A 21124-nucleotide genomic window follows, 5' to 3' on the forward strand; every position below is an offset into this window, starting at 1 on the left:
CTTTTGTTCTGTATATATTTCAACATGTTGACATAGCTGTAAGGTTTTGTAAAATATATGTGAGCCCAAAGAGGGACTAAGATTGGGGTGAGGATAACCTATGTTACCTCATCCTTTTGAGATGTACGTAATCACTTGTCTCAATAAACTCGTCAATGTCAAAAGTCAAAAGTCTCTCTCTCTCTCTCTCTCTCTCTCTCTCTCTCTCTCTCTCTCTCTCTCTCTCTCTCTCTCTCTCTCTCTCTCTCTCTCTCTCTCTCTCTCTCTCTCTCTCTCTCTCTCTCTCTCTCTCTCTCTCTCTCTCTCTCTCTCTCTCTCTCTCTCTCTCTCTCTCTCTCTCTCTCTCTCTCTCTCTCTCTCTCTCTCTCTCTCTCTCTTCTCTCTCTCTCTCTCTCTCTCTCTCTCTCTCTCTCTCTCTCTCTCTCTCTCTCTCTTATATATATATATATATATATATATATATATATATATATATATATATATATATATATATTATATATATATAAATATATATATAAATATATGTATATATATATATCCATATCTATCTATCTGTGTGTGTGTGTGTGTGTGTGTGTGTGTGTGTGTGTGCGTGCGTGCGTGCGTTTGTGCGTGCATGTGTGCGCGCGTATGTATGTACATACATATATGTATGTGAATGTATTTATTTATTAATTTATTTTTTCTACCCATAATCTAATAACCCCGCGGGTCGATTGAGGTGGAACAAACATACACGAAATATACAAATAATCAAATAAACAAATAACCAAATAAGAATTACATTAAATCAGCAATAGATAGACAAATCTAAACAAGAGAAACCCTATAACCCCGCGGTCCCCGGAACCCGAACGTAAACAATCGCGATGGACGTCGAGCTGGAGGAAGTCGCCAAGCTCCTATTTTCAGACGGCGTTCCAGGTCAGAGGATTGGTGATTAGGAGTCGAGGGTTGATTAGGAACGAAGGCTAGGAGGAATTGGGAAGAGGGGAAGGTTGGATTATAGTTGTTGGGGTCTTGTTTTCGTTTAAGATGGAAGAGGGGAATTTTGGTCGGGTGTTGACGTGGACAGGTTGACAAGAGGAAGGAAGGGTTGACTTGGGACACGGGCCGGGATTATCTTGTTTTCTGGCTGTTTGCTGTTCATTTTTAGTAATTCTGGTAAAACTGATGGTGATACATTTTCAGAGCCCTAATGGTGTCACAGGATTCCTCTCACCCTCAGCCCTGTACTATTCATATGTAGTTGAATATGCCCAGATTTTCCCCTTATCACCTGGGCACCACGTAGGTCTGGGGTAGTGTATAGTAAAATATGGGAAATGTCACATAAAAGGTAATGATATATGATACAAATATGCCTTAGATACAATATGTGCCCCCCCCCTCTCTCTCTCTCTCTCTCTCTCTCTCTCTCTCTCTCTCTCTCTCTCTCTCTCTCTCTCTCTCTCTCTCTCTCTCTCTCTCTCTCTCTCTCTCTCTCTCTCAATCTCTCTCTTGTTCTCTCCTACTTCTTATCTCCGCCAACCCATCCATTCATATATCTCTTATTCTAGGTCTTGTATAAGACTATCCAAAAGGGGAGACGGTGTGATAAAACCTAAATTCGAAAAGAAATTACCAAGCTTTATAATAGACGAATATAAAGAAGACCATAATACCTTACACTCAGGAGAAATTAAATGTGTAGAGGAAAGAGATTATGTATACACAATACACAGTCATGTCATATCAACAAAGTAACAACTTTCTCTCTGTTTCTTTTTCTTTTTTCTAAGTACAGGGGGTGGGGTTATGGGGAGGTATGTTAAACATCCCCCCCCCACTTTCCCCCACCCCCCTTTGTATGCACCCCCCCCCCCCTTTGCTCTCTCTCTCTCTCTCTCGCTAAACGCCACACCTCAACCTCCAGCATGATTGTACACAGGAGGCCGTCTGCAAACAAAAGACACACGCTCGTTAATTTCACGCCACGTGGAGCATAAACAAAGACAAAAAATGAAAATAAAAAACAATAAATACAAAAGCGAGGAGAAAAAACAAGTAAATAGTGTATCTCCCTGTATGTGTTTCTATCCATATATTTTTATATGTTTGTTTATCTATATCTATTCATATTTTTGTGTCTATTATATGTCTCCCCGCCTATCCGCTTGTATGTTTGTAACTATATGTTTATTTTAATTTGCCTGTCTATCTCCTCTTTACTTTCTCTCTATTTCTCTCCCTCCCTCCCTCTCTCCCTCTCTCTCTCTCTCTCTCTCTCTCTCTCTCTCTCTCTCTCTCTCTCTCTCTCTCTCTCTCTCTCTCTCTCTCTCTCTCTCTCTCTCTCTCTCTCTCTCTCTCCCTCCCTCCCTCCCTCCCCCCCCTCCCGTGGTGGTTGGCAGATTGAGCTCTGTCCAAGCTTGTGAGTTTCCACTGTTTCCTGGTGGTTCCTGCTGTGGCTGGACACCATGGTGGATGAGGACCAAGTTCAGACTGAGTAAACACTTGTTGGCACACTCTCCATGGGTTAGTCCTCACTGACACAGGCAGGCTCATATTTGTGTATGTCTTTTTTGTTTTATTGTCTTGTGATACTTATGTATGCTATGTGACTGGCTTTATCAATGTTGCAGTGGTCTAAAATTATAGAATAGGGTCCATATCAGCTCATTATGTTCTTTATTCTCAGTATTCCAGTTTTATGGGAAGACAAAGAGCAACATTATTTATTTAGATTCTAGACTTATCTATTTTGCTGAATATTATGGCAATTATACTTATTATGATTGCAATGGTCATCATCATTCACTAAATAGAGTTATTACTCATAGTATTATAAAGAGACACAGTGATCCACTCTCCCCGTGTCAGAAATTGCTGTGATGACTATCTTCATTTATGTCAGGATGCACACTGTCAGGCTAAAAATTGTTTGTTTACATTTGCATCATCAAAATAAAGGAGGCTGAGTTTTGTAAGAGAAAGTAGGATTAATGTTGGCAGTGACCTTGAGGAACAAGGGGTTTGTGACAGATATTTTTGTGAAATGAAGGACATTTTTCTTTTACTTGTCTTGCCATCTACCATTTATTTATTCTCTTTGTTTATTTAGTTTGATTTTATAAACAAATTACAACCTGCACTTTGAAAAGTCTGATAAAGTGTAGGGTATCACATTTATCATTTACCATTTGATTTCTGTGTATTATATATCTCCTGAAATTTATCACCCCCACCGGGGCCCACCCGTCTCTGCCTCCCCCTCCTCCTTTTTTTTAATTAGAACAAAATCCTTATGTGAAAAGGAAATCCTGTTTAAGATGACAAATCTTTTTGATATATCTCTTTCTATTCATTTTACAGATACGTGGAAAGACAATGAAGAATTTGCAGGATACATATTGCAGCTGGCATCATGTGGTGTAGAAAAACTTGGTAAGATGTGCAGTGATAAGCTTATTGCTAGATTTGTTCTTTTGTTACGCGTAAGGGCATATATGGATATTTTGTCTATTTTTTTGATGATGATGATTATTTTTTGTTGCTTGTTGTTTTTTCATCATCATCTTCATCATCATTATGATTATGATTATGTTTATAACAATTATTATTATCATTGTTGTTATTGATATGACTATTATCATTATCGATTATTGTAGGCAAGGAGGGTGGCCACCTGCGAGAGGAGAGGACGGCCATTCTGGACCAGACGCGGGACTTGGCCTACACAAACTACAAGACTTTTATTCATACGGCTGACTGCTCCAGAACCATCTTTAAAGATGTGTGTTTTGACCGTTTGTGCAATTATTTGTTTTAGTATGAGTGAGAGTGAGAGTGAGAGTGCAAGTATAAGTATAAGTATAAGTATAAGTGTTAGTGTAAGTATATGTGTAAATGTAAGTGTAAGTGTAAGTGTAAGTGTAGGTGTGAGAAAGATAGATAGATAGATTGTCAGGACAGTCAGTACTAAAGATACACTAGTAGAGAAACCAATGATATAAAGATGGCAGTTCATTGTACAAGACTGATAATTTTTCCCTCTTGCAGTTTACCAGTGTCGAGAGCCACTTGGAAGGCTTGTCATCATGCCTGCCCAACCTCAGGAAGAGTGTGGACGGCTTTTTGGCCACGTCACGCAACTTGGCTCAGTCGAGGCACCTCACGTCACTCACACTGACCAAGCACACACAGCTACTGGAGGTATGATGATTCTTATCATTGTTATCGTTAGTAATAGTTGTCCTGTTAACCCCTTCAACATGAGGACGCGTATACTGCGTCCTCGCAATGCTCGTGTAAAACCTGAGGACGCGCATACTGCGTCATGGCTGAGTTCTGGTGGAATTAAGTTTTCTTTCTTCCGGATACTGTACGAGATCTTTCAGAATAGAGTATATGATACGATACATTACTTGACTTTCATTATTTTACATAAGAGTGGGATTTGCTTATACCAGGGGAGGCACTGATGGGTCCTGCTAGCAATCATTTTATTATTTATTTATGGAACATTATGTAAACATATAAAACTTATTATGATTAGTTTACCATACTACTCCAACCGTTTTCTTTTGTCATCTGAGTGAGGCCTCCCACCAAGGTCACTCTTTCCATCTTCCTCCCAACCCATGCAAATAACTTGTCACATGCATATGGGGGAAGAGGTTAACTCTCCATATTTTGATATATAACACATGATGATTATGTTGAGGTTTTGACTTAAAACTTGTAGAGGTTTTGGCTTAAAACTTGTCATATTCAATAGTGATGTTTAAAATTTGGCGCGCGCCGGCAGCCCGGATACGGCGTGAAGGGCGTTTTCTACTGCCCGTAGTGGATGGGGATAGATTTGCTTGTTCAGTCTCAAGAATGGTTTTTATTTCAGAACAAGGCAACATAGTTTGAGTTTTCCCACTCTCTTTCGTTCACTCATTGTAGAACTAGAGCCAATTTTGTGTATTTTACTTTATTGAGAGATTTATATGTGTCATATCCACAAGCTCTATCAATGCTGCAGTTGATTAAAATTGTAGTATAGGGCCCATATCAGCTCATTATTTGTTTATACTTAATGTGATAGAAGTATTGCTGTTTTATGGGAGGACAAAAAGTAACTTTATTTTTTTGTATTTGTGTACTGCCATGAATGAATATGAAACATACAACCACCCACAATGAAGATAGCATGAAGAGGTAGGGAAGAGGAAGGAAACGTGTGATTATGACTGCGAGTGCCACAGTAAAAGGCATCCCTACTGGTACAAGGGTACATTTTAAACACTGGGCATGGTTTGAGTCACCTTCCTCCTCTTATTCTGCCTGCGCATCCTTCATCGGTGGTACTTTAGAGCAGGAGGTTGGCAACTTGCTGTGTGCCACCGCTCTCTAAAGATAGAGCTTGCTAAAGACCGTGGATGGGTGCCATTCAAGGCTCTCTCTTGCTGGTGCTGGGAGAATGAGCCCAAGATTTACTTTTTATCTCTTCAAAGATTGTTTCACAGCATTTTTTTATGTTGTTTTTATTATTTGTTTTATTATTGTTTTTGGTGTTATCTTTTTGATATTGTTATTGATATTTTTATTTTAATCTTAATATTTCTATTGTTATTATTGTTGTTGTTATTTCTGTTAATGTTGTTTCTGTTATTGTTTTTGTTTCTGTTATTGTTTTTGTTTCTGTTATTGTTATTGTTGTTTGTGTTATAGTTGTATGTTATTGTTATTGTTATTGTTTTTGTTTCTTATTATTATTATTATTATTATTATTATTATTACTATTATTATTATTATTATTATTACTATTATTATTATTACTATTATTATTATTATTATTATTATTATTGTTATTATTATTATATCATTGTTATTATTGTTATTATTATAGTAACTATTGTTATTACTATAATTATTGTTATTATTATTATTATTATTGTTATTATTATTATTTTTAATATTATTATTATTGTTGGTATTGTTGGTATTATTATTATTATTATTATTATTATTATTATTATTATTATTATCATCATTATTGTTATTATTATCATTTCCATTATAATTATCATAATCATAGGTATTATTGTTATTGTCATTAATGTAATTGCTTCATTTATTTTCCTTTTTTTTGTCATTGTTTAATGTTATGATTATAAATTCAGGGATGAGGGATTTCTTAGTTTGAGTCCTAGACACAGCTCCTTTCCTCGGCAGATTCTAGAGCTGCCGCAGCTGATGGACACGTGCGTGAGGAACAGCTACTACGAAGAAGCCCTGGAGATCTTGGCATATGTCAGACGGCTGGAGAAAAAGCACACCGACATCCCCATCATTGCTGTGAGTGTGCCTGATCGTCATGTGTTGGTAAAGCATCGTTTGTGATGGATAGCTATGTTTATTAATTTTCTGGGGATATGTCTTTGTATAGTATGAAGGGGCTAATTTTTGTTTATAGACTTTGTTCTTGTATACTATTACATACTGTTATATACCATGTACTTTTAAACTATTATATACTATTATGTATGGTTGTATACTATTATATACAGTTCCACAATGCTATTAGCTACTATTACACCCTTGGGTATTATTTAAAGCTCAGGAGATATCTGCATATCACACATAATTAGGAATAGCAAGGTAGAAGTTATATCCTAAACCGCTACAAACTTGTCATCAGAACATCGTGATGGAGGTCCAGGCAGGCACCCGGCTGATGTTGAGCCAACTCCTGGCACAGTTGCGATCGCCCCTGGCCCTGCCGCAGTGCCTCAAGGTCATAGGTGAGGAAGGGAGAGCTGTGATGTGCTATTGAATATTGCATCCTCATCTGGTCTTTGCAGATTTTCTTTCTTGTTACTTTTCGTTGATGACTTCTATACACTTTTGGGGCTTCGTCTCTCAGTATATCAGGTGGTCTCCTCTTATTTCCTGATGTGAGAAAGAGGTTAAAGATTCAAGGATGCAGATGTTTCAAGGACATTAACATCTAGCTGGCCATTTGAAATTGTCTCTAACATTTCTGGTGCATAGACTTTGTGTGATCATTAATTTCTATTGGTAAATTGAAAGAAAATAAAAGCAGTTGGTAAATATTGTCTTTGTTTATATCACTGAATAGGAGGCTAGTTGGAGAAGACATTTTTTTTTCTTTTTTTAACCCTCTCTGGACGGGTGGTACACTACTGTACCGCGCATTCTAGGCCCGTTCGCTGGGGACGCGATACGGCTTTGTTTATTTAACTGATTTAGGCCTATGCGTTCGAGAGCCCCGGCATTGTGATATGCAAGGCTGGAATGCCCCCCTCGTGAATGGGTTAATGCTTGCATATTTAAATGTCTGTTTTTAGTGTTAAGTTTATTAGATATTCAGATTGGTGATTGCCTTAGTAAACATTCCTGTCAGTCTCTTTTTTGTAGATGTGTATGAACTATTGTGGCAAAAATCAGCATCCATGACTCCAACCCTACCAGACTGAGTGCAACAGCTGCCAAAGCTTGATTTTCTGTTCTTTGCCCTTCTTTTTTTTTTTTTTTTTTTTTTTTATATGTCATGTCATTGTCATGCATCTGGCTGTGATCCTGTGAAGGTTGTCATTTATACCCTTCATTGTACATTTATATATTTATATAACAACACTCTGGGATCTGTCAATCTATCATTTCTTTGTAATGTTGCTTCATTGTTCCTGAATATCTCTCATATTGCTAGGCCTACTTCGCCGGCTGGATGTGTTCACCGAGCCTGAGCTGAGGCTAAAGTTCCTGCAAGCGAGGGATTCTTGGTTCAACAGCATCTTGAAGGGCATCCCCAAAGAAGACAGTGAGTAGTTCCTGTTATATGCTATTGATTTCCAAGTCAGTGTCTGAAGTTTATGAGATTTGTTGTGAAGGAAGTGCCAACCAAAATCTGGCAATTCAATGGGAACATCAGTGCCGTATGTCCAGTCTCCATTCTGTTCTTATATAGACTTTCATTCTCAACATATGGGAAGAGCATTAGAATTTGAATTATTGTGACCAATTCCTACCTTAGATACACAAGATCAGGGTTTAGTATTACTGTTCAGTATCTCCACAAATTCATTTAGCGGTATGATATCTGGTAAAAGTCAGTGCTTGTGTATTATAGAATTTAATTCAATGTTTGTATATTTCATGCACCTTACAGGTTACCAGCACATCATCAAGGTCGTAGAAGCGTCTCGGGTTCACCTGTTCGACATTGTTACCCAGTATCGCGCCATCTTCTCGGATGATGACATGCGTTTCAGCCTGGGGGATCCGGAAGTCAACGAGCAAGCCATATTCCATGGGTGGATTCTGCATAAGGTAGGGAATCATAGAGGATTGGTAGTCTGCCTCTCAGGTGTGGAATGGGAATTTTTGTGGCTCTCACTCTTTGTGCTTGTTTGTATAGATGAGTACATGTGTTTGTGTTTGTGTTTGTGCTTGTATTTGTATTTGCGTTGAGTTTGGAGTTTGGTTTGCATGTGAGAATGTGAGTGTGAGCGTGAGTGTGAGAGTATGTGTGTGCGTGTGTGTGTGTGTGTGTGTGTGTTTGTGTGTATGTGTGCGTGCATGTGGTGTGTGTGCGTGTGAGTGTGCGTGCACGAGTGTGAGTGCGAGTGCGAGTGCGAGTGCGAGTGCAAGTATGTGTGTATTTCTCTATCCATTGATATGTTATCATCCTCTCCTTTCCTCCATCCCTAGGTCAACCAGTTCATGAAAATCGTTGAGAAGGACCTTGAACGCGGTGTAGGACCCAACCTGGAGGCTGTGCTGGCCCAGTGCATGTTCTTTGGTCAGTCCTTCAGCCGCATTGGGGCTGACTTCAGGAACCTCCTAATTCCATTGTTCCAGGTAAGGATTGCTTTTTCCATATAGTTTATTGTATTTTTTTCTATTGTTATATTATTGGGTTTATTATCATTGGATTTAGAGTACAATTGTTGACCTTGAAGGGACTCAAGGCCGATATTTATGAAAGTTCTCACAGTTGTTGAACTCTTAACCCATTAGGACATGCTAGTATCAATTCCAACTTGTAGAGATTTTTGTAAGAATGCTCTGTTTGTCACAGAATCACTCTTAGCTGACAAAAAAGTTGGATAGCTGGCAAGGTGTCCTAAAGGCAGTTAGGAGTTCCTAAATACCCAAGATAGCTGCCAAGCAAAGCATTTTGAGGTGGATTTTGAGAGAGATGTTCTGAAAAGCCCAACAGCAAGTAATGTTGATAATAGAGGAGACGGTGACTTGATTATTATAAACATTATTTTAGAATCCTTCTTTAAACAAGGTGATATTGATAGTATTCATGGTGGCAACATGTAACCACACGTTTATCCAGTGGTTCGACTTATAGGTATAAAAAGAGAGGAACTAGTCATGGCCAGTTATAAATTCAGCAAAATTTGTCAATTGTCAAACATAAACAAATGCCAAATACTAGTGGGTTTTGTAACTTCTTGGCTTCTCTCTATTTTGTGATTTATTTCATACCATTAAGTCCCCTTTATTTGCTATATGAAGAATGCAGTGAAGTGAGTGACCACGAGGAATAAGGAAAGAAAAATCATACTATGTATCACTAGAAATGCAATTATTAGCTGATTGTTTTGTTTTTCCTTGTGCTTCATATTCTAATGTGACAAAAAAAAAATTCTTTGACTCTACATATATCTTAGGAACATAACTTCATCCCCAATAATGCCTCGGCATTTTATGTACTTGAGAGAGAAGTAAGGAAATTTCTTTAGTGCTAAATATACATGAGCCTTTTGTCAATAATGAAGTCTTCACTTGTTATTGAATTGTTAAAAGTGTCCTGAAAAAGATATATATGTATTATCTATCCTCCTAATTTTTTATATTCAAAATACATCAAACTTTGATGATTTGCTGCTCACAAAGCCCCTTCAGACAAAAGTACATATAAGTATGAATACGTCTACCATGCAATGATAATCGGATTGCAACAGAATTTTGTCTTGTGCTGATGTAATGAAGAATGTTGATTACATACTTACCATTGTAGAATTATATTTTTCCATTCTCATATTTCTCTACATTTTTCACAATGAATTCTCCCTCTAGCACAGAGCAATAATCAGAGACATCAGTCACTGTGCTGGGATTAACATCAATGTTGCTCACACAAGATAGACATTGGTAGCGCAGGAACGATGTTTATTTCTTCCTTGTCTCCGATTCCGGACAAGCAGATAATTGTATTCCAATGTAAGCTTTGAAAGATGAGGGTTTAGGACAACATGAAAAGGCTGCAGCTTGATAGTTAGGGTCTTTAGAGCCATAAAGCTCCATGCTTTTATTGTGTGCAGAAGAGAGAACAGCCTCCAGTGTCATGGCATGTGGAATTGCCACACAGAATCAGGTCCTCCTTAGCTGTAGCATTTATGGATGCCATCTGTCATCGTTGGGATAAAGTACTTTTATATTTGTCTTTTAATGTTTTTTGGATAAGCTAGGGAACTCTAAATAGGTGTTCATTTTAGTAAGAAATCTAGCTTTTTAAATTACTTTGGATAGTTAAATAATATTTATCCATGTTTAATGCTTATTGTCTCCTAATTTGGGGGGAAATTCTGTCATAGTTACATAATTAATTTATTAACAAAAATATTTGAGCAATTTAGAAACTTGATATTTGAGAAACTTTAAGGACATTATTCTTGTATAAGATATTGATAGAAAGATGGATGTGAATACCATGTATATAGGCCTAGAAATAGATGGATATGAAAATGGAAATGGAAATTAGATTTAGAAGTAGGTCTAGATAAATATAAGAAATATGGAAATAGATTGATATGGATAAACAGTTGTATAAATGAGATATGTTGTTGCTTTAGATTTTACTCTATGCCTTTGTAAATGCACGCTAACAACTTAAAAAAAAAATCTCTTGACCCCCTACCCCAAACACACAGAAAGCAGCCCTCCTGCAATGCGAAAAGGACATACGTACGGCCAACATCAAGTTTGACGAGACCCTGAGTAGCTTCTCACTCATGGAGGCGTCGTTGCTCAGCGCTCCAACAGCCATACAGATTGAGACACAGGTATGTGTGAGACAGATAGATACACAGACAGACACTTTCTGTCTATCTGCCTGTCAATCTCTCTCTCTCTCACTGAGTCTCTTTCTTCTCATGCTCCCTTACCTTCTGTTCTCTACCCAGGTAACGGGTAAGTAATGTCATTACAACAAAATCAGTGGTTGGAGAAAGAGATAGAATTACAATGCATGATGGTTTAAAGAGTAAAAAATGATTCTTTCCTGCCCTTCTTCCTTATTCCCCTCCTTCCATCCCACATAGATTCATACTGCTAGAATTAAGCAAAGACTTTTAATGCTAGTAGAGTTTGAATCAAGTTTATCAGTAGTTATTGCAATCATTATCATTATTGTCATCATTTTCATCATCAATTGTAGCAGTAATATCACCGGCATCACAATTACTATTACTATTATTATTGTTACCATCTGTATAGTTAGTCCTCAACACCATTATTTTTCTTATCACCAACTTTACCATCATTATTATTCCCTCAGGACAAAACCCGCCCCCCTCTGACCCTGATGGAGTTTCCTCCCCTGGCCCACTACATGAATGGGCTGGTGGCCGCGTTCAACACCCTCCGCCAGTGCTGCCCTGTGGCCACCCTGCCCGAAGTCCTCAGGCTGCTGCAGAAATCCCTGGGGAAGGTGAGGCATGGATTGTGGTTGGGGTTTGGAGTCTTTTTTTGCCTATGTTGTTATCTCAATTGTTGTCATCCACATCACGATTATTATTGTAAGTCTTGTACAAAAGTGAAGTGGTGCAAAACCAACAGTCACTGGATCACACTATGCATCACATTATTTAGCTTATATATTTATACTCATCACTATCTACCTATTATATTCATCACTAATTATTGACTCCCTTCAACACTATATTTATTTGCAATATTTGTCATTATATATACACCTGTTATGGCATTTACATTTTCACATTAGAATCATCGTAGACATCACAATATTTATGCATTTTAACCATCTCTACATCAATCCACTCTATTCATCAACATGATCACTGCTGCATTCACTTCATACTTATCAAAGAATGTGCCTGCTAAATGCATCACAACATTCATCACAGTAACCTCAGTAAGATTAATTTGTCATCACCTGCAGGTGGTTGCCGCTCTGCTGGAACTTCACCGCCTTGAGAGCTCCGGTTTCACCTCAAAGGAAGAGGTGGCCTTCCAGCGCATGTGCCTGGTTGTGGCGCAGGGTCTGCTGCCCCACATCAACACCTGCTTGCGCCTGCTCTACCCACTCCAGCAGATCTCTGTGATCTCAGGTGTGTCGGTGACACAGCTACAGAGAGAGGTGCGTAGACGTAAATATTTCTTATGGTAGTCTCTCTTTACCATCATCTCAGGTTTTGAATAGTATTCATATTTTTCTCTTTAATGTTTTTTTTGTGTTTGTTATAAAATATTTGGTATGAGGGTCTTAGCTGTGATGCATGGAAGAGGGAGATTGCCAAAATGCTGCTTATGAGGATGTGTAGTGTTGTTGCTATTTAACCCATTCCCGACGGGGGAATTCTAGCCTTGAATGTCCAAATGCCGGGGCGTTCGAATTATTAGGCCTAAATCAATTGAATGGCCGGCACAATACTGTGCCGCCCGGCAACTGGGCTTTTGAATGCGCGGTACACATGCTGTACCACCCGTCCTGTGTGGGTTAATAAACTACCAAAAAACATGAGAAAATTATAACTTATTATTAGCTGACAGCAAAGGTTTGCCTACCCATGTTAGCAAAACTATACTTTCATAAATAAGTTCTTTTTATGTGTTGACTTTACTAATATTTTAGGCAATCAAATTAGAACTAATCTTAAATTTGACTCTTGTAAAAATTGGAAGGGTGATCTGTTATTTCAGTTATTTATTTAAGTTTTATGCCATGTAACAGAGGAGTGGTATAAGTAGAAATATACTAATCAGTCACTTCTGTCTACACTCATTCAGTCTGCACTGAAGTATGAGTTGTATTTTTTGAATTTACAGGTCAAAATCTACATTATGAAGCCTGAGAACATTTCAGTCATTTTTGGTTTCCTGTTGAATGTAAGCACAGGTTGTCCAAGGCTTGACTTGGGCATGACTAAAAGTAGTAAGTGCATCTTTGGTTAAGAAAATCAACTGACTTTACAATGTTTGCAGAACTTTGGCCAGTTAGAAGCAGAGGAACTTTTGGGTCCACTTGAACACCTATTGCCCAAGAAAGAAGAGAAGGAATTGCTCTACAGCAGTCATCTAGAGCAAGAGTCAGTTGTGCCTGAAGTTACAGCTGATGCTGTGCTAAAACCTGTAGAAGAGGAACAGGAGTCCAAAGTTGAGGATTTGATTGAAGCAAGTGCACAGATGTCTTTGGAAGAGAATGCACAGCCTCTAACCTCACCTCAGACAGAGCCAGAGCCACATCCGCTGCCAACTTTGGAGACAGAACAAGATTCCTTTTCAGCGGAAACGACCCAAACATCAGATTTCTCACTCCTAGAGGCTACCACTTTGCCACCAATGGTCGCTGAAGGAACAACGTTAACTGAAGATGGAATGCCCAGTTTAGAGGCCCATGCCAAACCGGTCTTTTATATAGAGTCACCGGGAGAGCAAGTAATTCCACCAGACTCTCAGCTTCAGGACTCAGAAAAGACTTTAAGTGAAGAGATGTAATTGTTTTTACTTTCATTATTATAATTTTTATTTTTTGCAATTCTCAGAAATATTATGAATTTTCTTTTCTTTTTAAGACTGCAATGTTTTCTTGATTTTCACAGTAGTAATCTGGTTTGATTAATGAATAACAATCTCCTTTGTGATGTGCAAGACGCAGTAAGAATACAGTGCCATCTCACAAGAATTAACTTAAAATATTTTTCCTTGCAAGTGAAACATATAACATGGGTAAAGACCTTTTTTCTTTCACATTTTTGTACCATTTACATTGTCGAGGCAAAGGGGTTGTTAGAATTGAGAGCTTTCCAAGGCAAAAAGGTATCTAGAGTTAAAAGCAGGGAGATTTAGTGATTTGATGAACTGCTGTGGTGTGCATTACAATTATTCTGTGATTGTTACTGCACGGTGTTAATAGATTTAATAACAAAATATATGTTATGTTTATTGTTGACTTCTAGTAAATGGATTATTAAAATATTTATTACATTCATATACTAAAATGTATTTATATACCTGTAAATACAGATCTGTTTCTACATTGATGCCTAATATATTATACAATGAAATAAAACATCATAAATGATACAGGCATTAGATTCCTTTAGTTATAATAAAACTTGGAATCTCCAAAGCATTACTGTCTACAAAAGTTGGGATTTTGAACATAGGAAGACTTTGGAATTTTAGAACATGAAGCACAATAACAAGAGATTGTTATTGTGTCCCTGGTTCAGTTCATATTAATGTTACAGTGTTTGTGTTCATATAAACACAAAACTTGTATAAGTAGATATAAAAACTAAAATAATTCAGGTCACTACTAAGGTAGCACAGTAATACTGTAAGAGAGCATACAATTGGTTACATGGTAACACAAATATCTCAAATAAACTTACTGAAAGGAACATATCACTTAAATAAAATCATATTTTGAATTTAAACAAATTCTGTTCACATTATATAAAAAGTGTAAAGTCAACCTTTCATTAAGGCTATGTGTAGCTGCATCTCAAATATATGCTATTGTACATTTCTTTTGAAATCTTACCATGCACACATTTGAAAGAAGAGAAGAAGAAGACAACAAGTCATTATTAAATACTTAATATCTCTATATAATACTTTCAGACAGTTTGGAGTATGTAAATACATGCATACACACACCCAAGTTTAAATATGGGTAAATCTATATACTTATGTACTACATGTACATATACATGTATAAATGTATATATATATATGTATGTGTATATATACAAAACCAAACTAAATAAGCAAAAAAAAAAAAAAATTAACAAAAACAAAATTGTGGTCTTCGTATAGGGATCAGTGGAAAATGGTACTCAGTATAAGCCATTTGGGAATAAATCTTCACACGGATGTAATAATTTGATAAATCACATCATAACACTGTATTTCCCTTGAACTGGAATGCATCACAAAGGTTAGGAACAACTAGTCCAAAATTCCCTCCCAACTTCATCCACATTTCCTGTAATTTTATGTCTTGAGAAAATATTATGAATATGTACCTAAAATATAATGAGATTCTTCGGTGACTTAAAATAATAAGTCTCTCCATTTATAATACTGAAAAGGCTTGAACATCACAAGCCATATCTTGCTTTGGCTGTCTAGACCTTTGGCATACACGCAGACCAATATTTTTTGTGCGAATTAACAACGGAGTCCTTAACGTGAACTGAACACGAATGTCCATGCAATCCATCCATTTCTAATGGAATTTTCCGCTCCTCAGTATTCTTGTCGTCACACACTCGAGATCCTGAATTCCACTCCTCATAGCCAGAACGTCACGGTCGAACTTCTGTGACGGAGAGTGAAACTGTGTCCACTGGCTGGAGGTCACCAAGGGGGCTCTGTTGGCCTGGGGTGTGATGGCTCTAGGGTTGTTTTCGTTACCCAGGGTGTTCCTGCGAGGGGAGAGGATGACAGGTTCATGGATTTGGGGTAAACAATACTGCCAATCAGTAATGTCACAGTAATCTTCGAAAAGAGAGAGAAAAACGATAATTTTATTCATATTGTATATTTGTTTTTGCCTTTGTATTAATTTTTAAAAAAATTACGTTCATAAGGCAAAGTGTTATATCTAATCAAGGCCATTTTCTATCCAAATACATACAGATATTATATATATATATATATATGTATATATGTATATATAATATATAATATATATATATATATATATATATATATATATATATATATATATATATATATATATATATATATATATATATATATATATATTATATATATTATATATGAATCTATATAGTATTAATATATTATATTAATATATATATATATATATGTAAATATATATATTTTATCTTATTATACATTAATAAATGTTATAATGTATATATATTATATGTATATATAATATATATAAATTTTATATATAGATATGTATATAAATGATAATATATTATTTATAACATATCTATATATTAATATATGTATATATACTATTTTATATGATATATACTATATATATATATATATTATTATACATATTATAAATTATATTATATGTATATTAATATCTATATTTTTATTAATATATATATATATAATATGTATATTAATATATTATATATAAAATTACATAATATATATATATATAAGTATATATAATATATAATATATTTTCGATGTAATGTACATATTTGATTTTATTATTTTAAATATTATATTATATATATATAAATTTTATATATATATTTATATATATTATATATATATATATATATATATATATATATATATATATATATATATATATATATATATATATATATATATATATATATATATATATATATATATATATATATATATATATATATATATATATATATATATATATATATATATATATATATATATATATATATATATATATATATATATATATATATATATATATATATATATATATATATATATATATATATATATATATATATATATATATATATATATATATATATATATATATATATATATATATATATATATATATATATATATATATATATATATATATATATATATATATATATATATATATATATATATATATATATATATATATATATATATATATATATATATATATATATATATATATATATATATATATATATATATATATATATATATATATATATATATATATATATATATATATATATATATATATATATATATATATATATATATATATATATATATATATATATATATATATATATATATATATATATATATATATATATATATATATATATATATATATATATATATATATATATATATATATATATATATATATATATATATATATATATATATATATATATATATATATATATATATATATATATATATATATATATATATATATATATATATATATATATATATATATATATATATATATATATATATATATATATATATATATATATATATATATATATATATATATATATATATATATATATATATATATATATATATATATATATATATATATATATATATATATATATATATATATATATATATATATATATATATATATATATATATATATATATATATATATATATATATATATATATATATATATATATATATATATATATATATATATATATATATATATATATATATATATATATATATATATATATATATATATATATATATATATATATATATATATATATATATATATATATATATATATATATATATATATATATATATATATATATATATATATATATATATATATATATATATATATATATATATATATATATATATATATATATATATATATATATATATATATATATATATATATATATATATATATATATATATATATATATATATATATATATATATATATATATATATATATATATATATATATATATATATATATATATATATATATATATATATATATATATATATATATATATATATATATATATATATATATATATATATATATATATATATATATATATATATATATATATATATATATATATATATATATATATATATATATATATATATATATATATATATATATATATATATATATATATATATATATATATATATATATATATATATATATATATATATATATATATATATATATATATATATATATATATATATATATATATATATATATATATATATATATATATATATATATATATATATATATATATATATATATATATATATATATATATATATATATATATATATATATATATATATATATATATATATATATATATATATATATATATATATATATATATATATATATATATATATATATATATATATATATATATATATATATATATATATATATATATATATATATATATATATATATATATATATATATATATATATATATATATATATATATATATATATATATATATATATATATATATATATATATATATATATATATATATATATATATATATATATATATATATATATATATATATATATATATATATATATATATATATATATATATATATATATATATATATATATATATATATATATATATATATATATATATATATATATATATATATATATATATATATATATATATATATATATATATATATATATATATATTATATGAGCCAATATAGGCAGCCAGCACCAAGTACCTGTGTGAAGGACGAGAGGGAGGTCCTGACTCCCTGGAGCGCACGGTTCACCTTCTTCCCTCCCTCCTGGATCATCCTGTTGGCTCGCGGCCTCACATGGTTCACAAGATCGGCTGAGAGCGGAAGCACCCCTGAGGGAAGATTAGAGAGCGGCTGGCGACACCGGAGATTGGAGGTGCTGGCGGTGGTCGTGCTCTGTCCGATGATGGGCTGGCTGCTCCTACGAGGGACGTGTAATTGTTTCTGTCTTTGGTGCGCTGGGGGACTAGACGGGGGAGTGTGGCCCGCCTTCTTTGGTAGTGTGGCAGTGCTGGATATGGGTGGTCGGGCTTTATATTTGTGGTCATGTTTTATGGCTTCATCCTTTTATCATTTGATTAGGATGCTTAAAACATGTGTTTTTTAGACAAATGTTTCTACAAGTGCTTAGGAGTCAATTGGTAGAGCTACCTGGCCTCACCTGTATAAACACATCCCTGAATTTTCATGAAGAAACTTCCTATTTCTATCACTATTATCATAACTGATAAAAAAAAGTTATTACTACCATTATTTTCATTACAATAAAAATGATTATAAAAACAAGAATATTGATAAAAATACTTTTCTCAAAATTCAGGAAACATTAGGCCCCTTCTAGCCGTATCCTTCTCCCTTGCCCCTCCACCCCACCTTCTTTACGCCCGCCACCAACCGCTCTATGGGGGGGGATAGTGCGCGGAATTTGCTGATTTACATCAACACAACTTTAACCTGTCGTCATTGACCGTCCTATAGCCTCGTAATATGCCATATCTTATACAGATCCCGTTTGTATCGATACAGCAAAATGATTTTCTTCCCTCATACAATACTATTTTTTAATTTCAGTGAATGCTTGCACAGTGTAGCTATCAAATACATCATACATTAGGGCTCTAATATGGAGCTTGAATTTAAAAGGGGTTGGGAGAAGGTAAATGCTCAAACACCTGTGCATTCCCCTCCATGTCTACTGGTACTTCAGCAAACAGCCATTAAAATATTCTGGCAAATAATCCAAGCTCGTAAACCTGCCCCACAATTTATCGTCAAATAAGTAACTCGTATGTACATTACCTTCTAAGAGTATACATGGTCAGTAGTTTATTTGCCCCTTTAATTAAGAGTGCAAGGCGTGGGGGCCGAGGCAACCCTTTGCAACGGTACCAATATCAGGTTGGACTTTCATCACGGCAAATTTCAGCCGGTGATTTTTTGCACACAGACAAACAAATGCCTTTGACAATTATCTTTTGGATACATATGCTGGCACTCTCTGATATTAGTTTTATATTGAAAACCACTTGTATATCATATCATATTTGTTACATCAGAAGCCTCTGATTTTCTATGTAATATTGTTATCTCTGATTTTCTTTCTCAAACTTTAATCTCTTTATTCTATTCAACCTTTTTGCATACATCATTACAACAATCCTTTTAGAGCTTAAACATGACAGTGATGTTCAATATCCACACTTCTAAGACCTTTAAATCATACTAAGATAATGGAATGTACATAAAAACTATAAAAAATAATGGTAAATTTTCCGAATAACGCCGCGTTACGAAATACCACAAAAGTGGTATCGATGGATTCCTCTCAACCTCTACTATTCATATATAGTGAAATTAATGAGCGCTTGCACCCCTGGACCCCACAATCTGGGTCTCTTTTCTTAAGGCACTTCGTGCTACCTCGTCCTACTTCGGGGCATATTTCGCTTGCAAAATCTTAACCCAATGACCTACCAAAACTTTGCCTGGGTTTTGAATTAATCCCTAGCCAAAGGGGGGCTTCGCCCCCCCCCCGCCCCCCCCCTTTTTTGGCACTTCGTGCCACACACCCTTGGCCAGATATCCCCAATCCACCCCCCCCCCCCCCAAATTCAAACATGGCTGTGTTTACGTATTTACGGATAGTAGCAAGCTGTGGACTGGAAACCCCCAAGGAATTACCTGTATGTGCTGTTATGTTCTCTCAATAGATGGCGCAATATTCCCCATTATTTACAGTATAATTATAGTGCCCTCTATTGAGTGGTCGCGTCATCATCGGTCCTAGTTTCCTATCCTGAGGAATATATGAGACGAAGACTCAGTTGCCTTCATCATGGCGCAGTGTGAGGGTTATCCGTGTCGCGGCATTTTCATCTACAGGACTAATTACGCATCATAAGTATCACGAAGTGCCCTGAATAGGGGAGATCCACAGCTCCCTCTTCGCAAAGGCTGACTTCAAAACTAGGGAAAGTGAGGTAGGTAGTTGGGTTAAGGTTTTCGTGATACCGAAGTAGCACGAGGTAGCACGAAGTGCCTTAAAAGGGGGGGGTCCAGGGGGGGGCGAAGCCCCCCCTTGGCTAGGGCAAACTTCAAACCTAAGCTAAGTTAGGTAGGTAGGTAATTGGTTAAGATTTTGCATACGAAATATGGCCGGAATTCATATTTTACCCCGTAATTTCCCTGATCTACTTCATGCCCTCCCCTACTATCGGGACCCAGATTGTGGGCTTCAGGGGTGCAAGCGCTCATTAATTTCACTATATATGAATAGTAGAGGTTGAGAGGACTCCATCAATACCACT

At 33.8% G+C, this 21124-nt stretch overlaps 2 protein-coding genes across 2 annotated transcripts in view; one reads left to right on the forward strand and one right to left on the reverse strand.

Moving 5' to 3' along the window:
• The first annotated feature begins 804 nt into the window (after window positions 1-804).
• Cog8 (conserved oligomeric Golgi complex subunit 8) lies at window positions 805-14329 on the forward strand. Its single transcript, XM_043032352.2, has 13 exons — window positions 805-924; window positions 3352-3423; window positions 3648-3772; window positions 4039-4191; window positions 6202-6324; window positions 6668-6770; window positions 7700-7810; window positions 8159-8319; window positions 8701-8850; window positions 10938-11069; window positions 11564-11716; window positions 12188-12385; window positions 13231-14329. Exons 1-13 carry the CDS (start codon window positions 870-872, stop codon window positions 13741-13743), a joined length of 2049 nt encoding a protein of 682 aa, XP_042888286.1. The 5' UTR covers window positions 805-869; the 3' UTR covers window positions 13744-14329.
• A 1005-nt stretch (window positions 14330-15334) lies between these two features.
• LOC122263756 (uncharacterized) overlaps window positions 15335-21124 on the reverse strand; it is a 6397-nt gene continuing 607 nt past the window's right edge. The window contains exons 2-3 of the mRNA XM_086554696.1: window positions 18486-18828; window positions 15335-15790 (exon numbers count right to left, since the gene is read on the reverse strand). Coding sequence (XP_086410822.1) covers window positions 15482-15790; window positions 18486-18828 — 652 coding nt within the window. The 3' untranslated portion in view covers window positions 15335-15481. The remainder of the gene's footprint in view (window positions 15791-18485; window positions 18829-21124) is intronic.

This window comes from Penaeus japonicus, unplaced genomic scaffold, assembly GCF_977035675.1.
Source record: "Penaeus japonicus unplaced genomic scaffold, GWHDUDI00000001_assembly GWHDUDI00000030, whole genome shotgun sequence".
Lineage (NCBI taxonomy): Eukaryota > Metazoa > Arthropoda > Malacostraca > Decapoda > Penaeidae > Penaeus > Penaeus japonicus.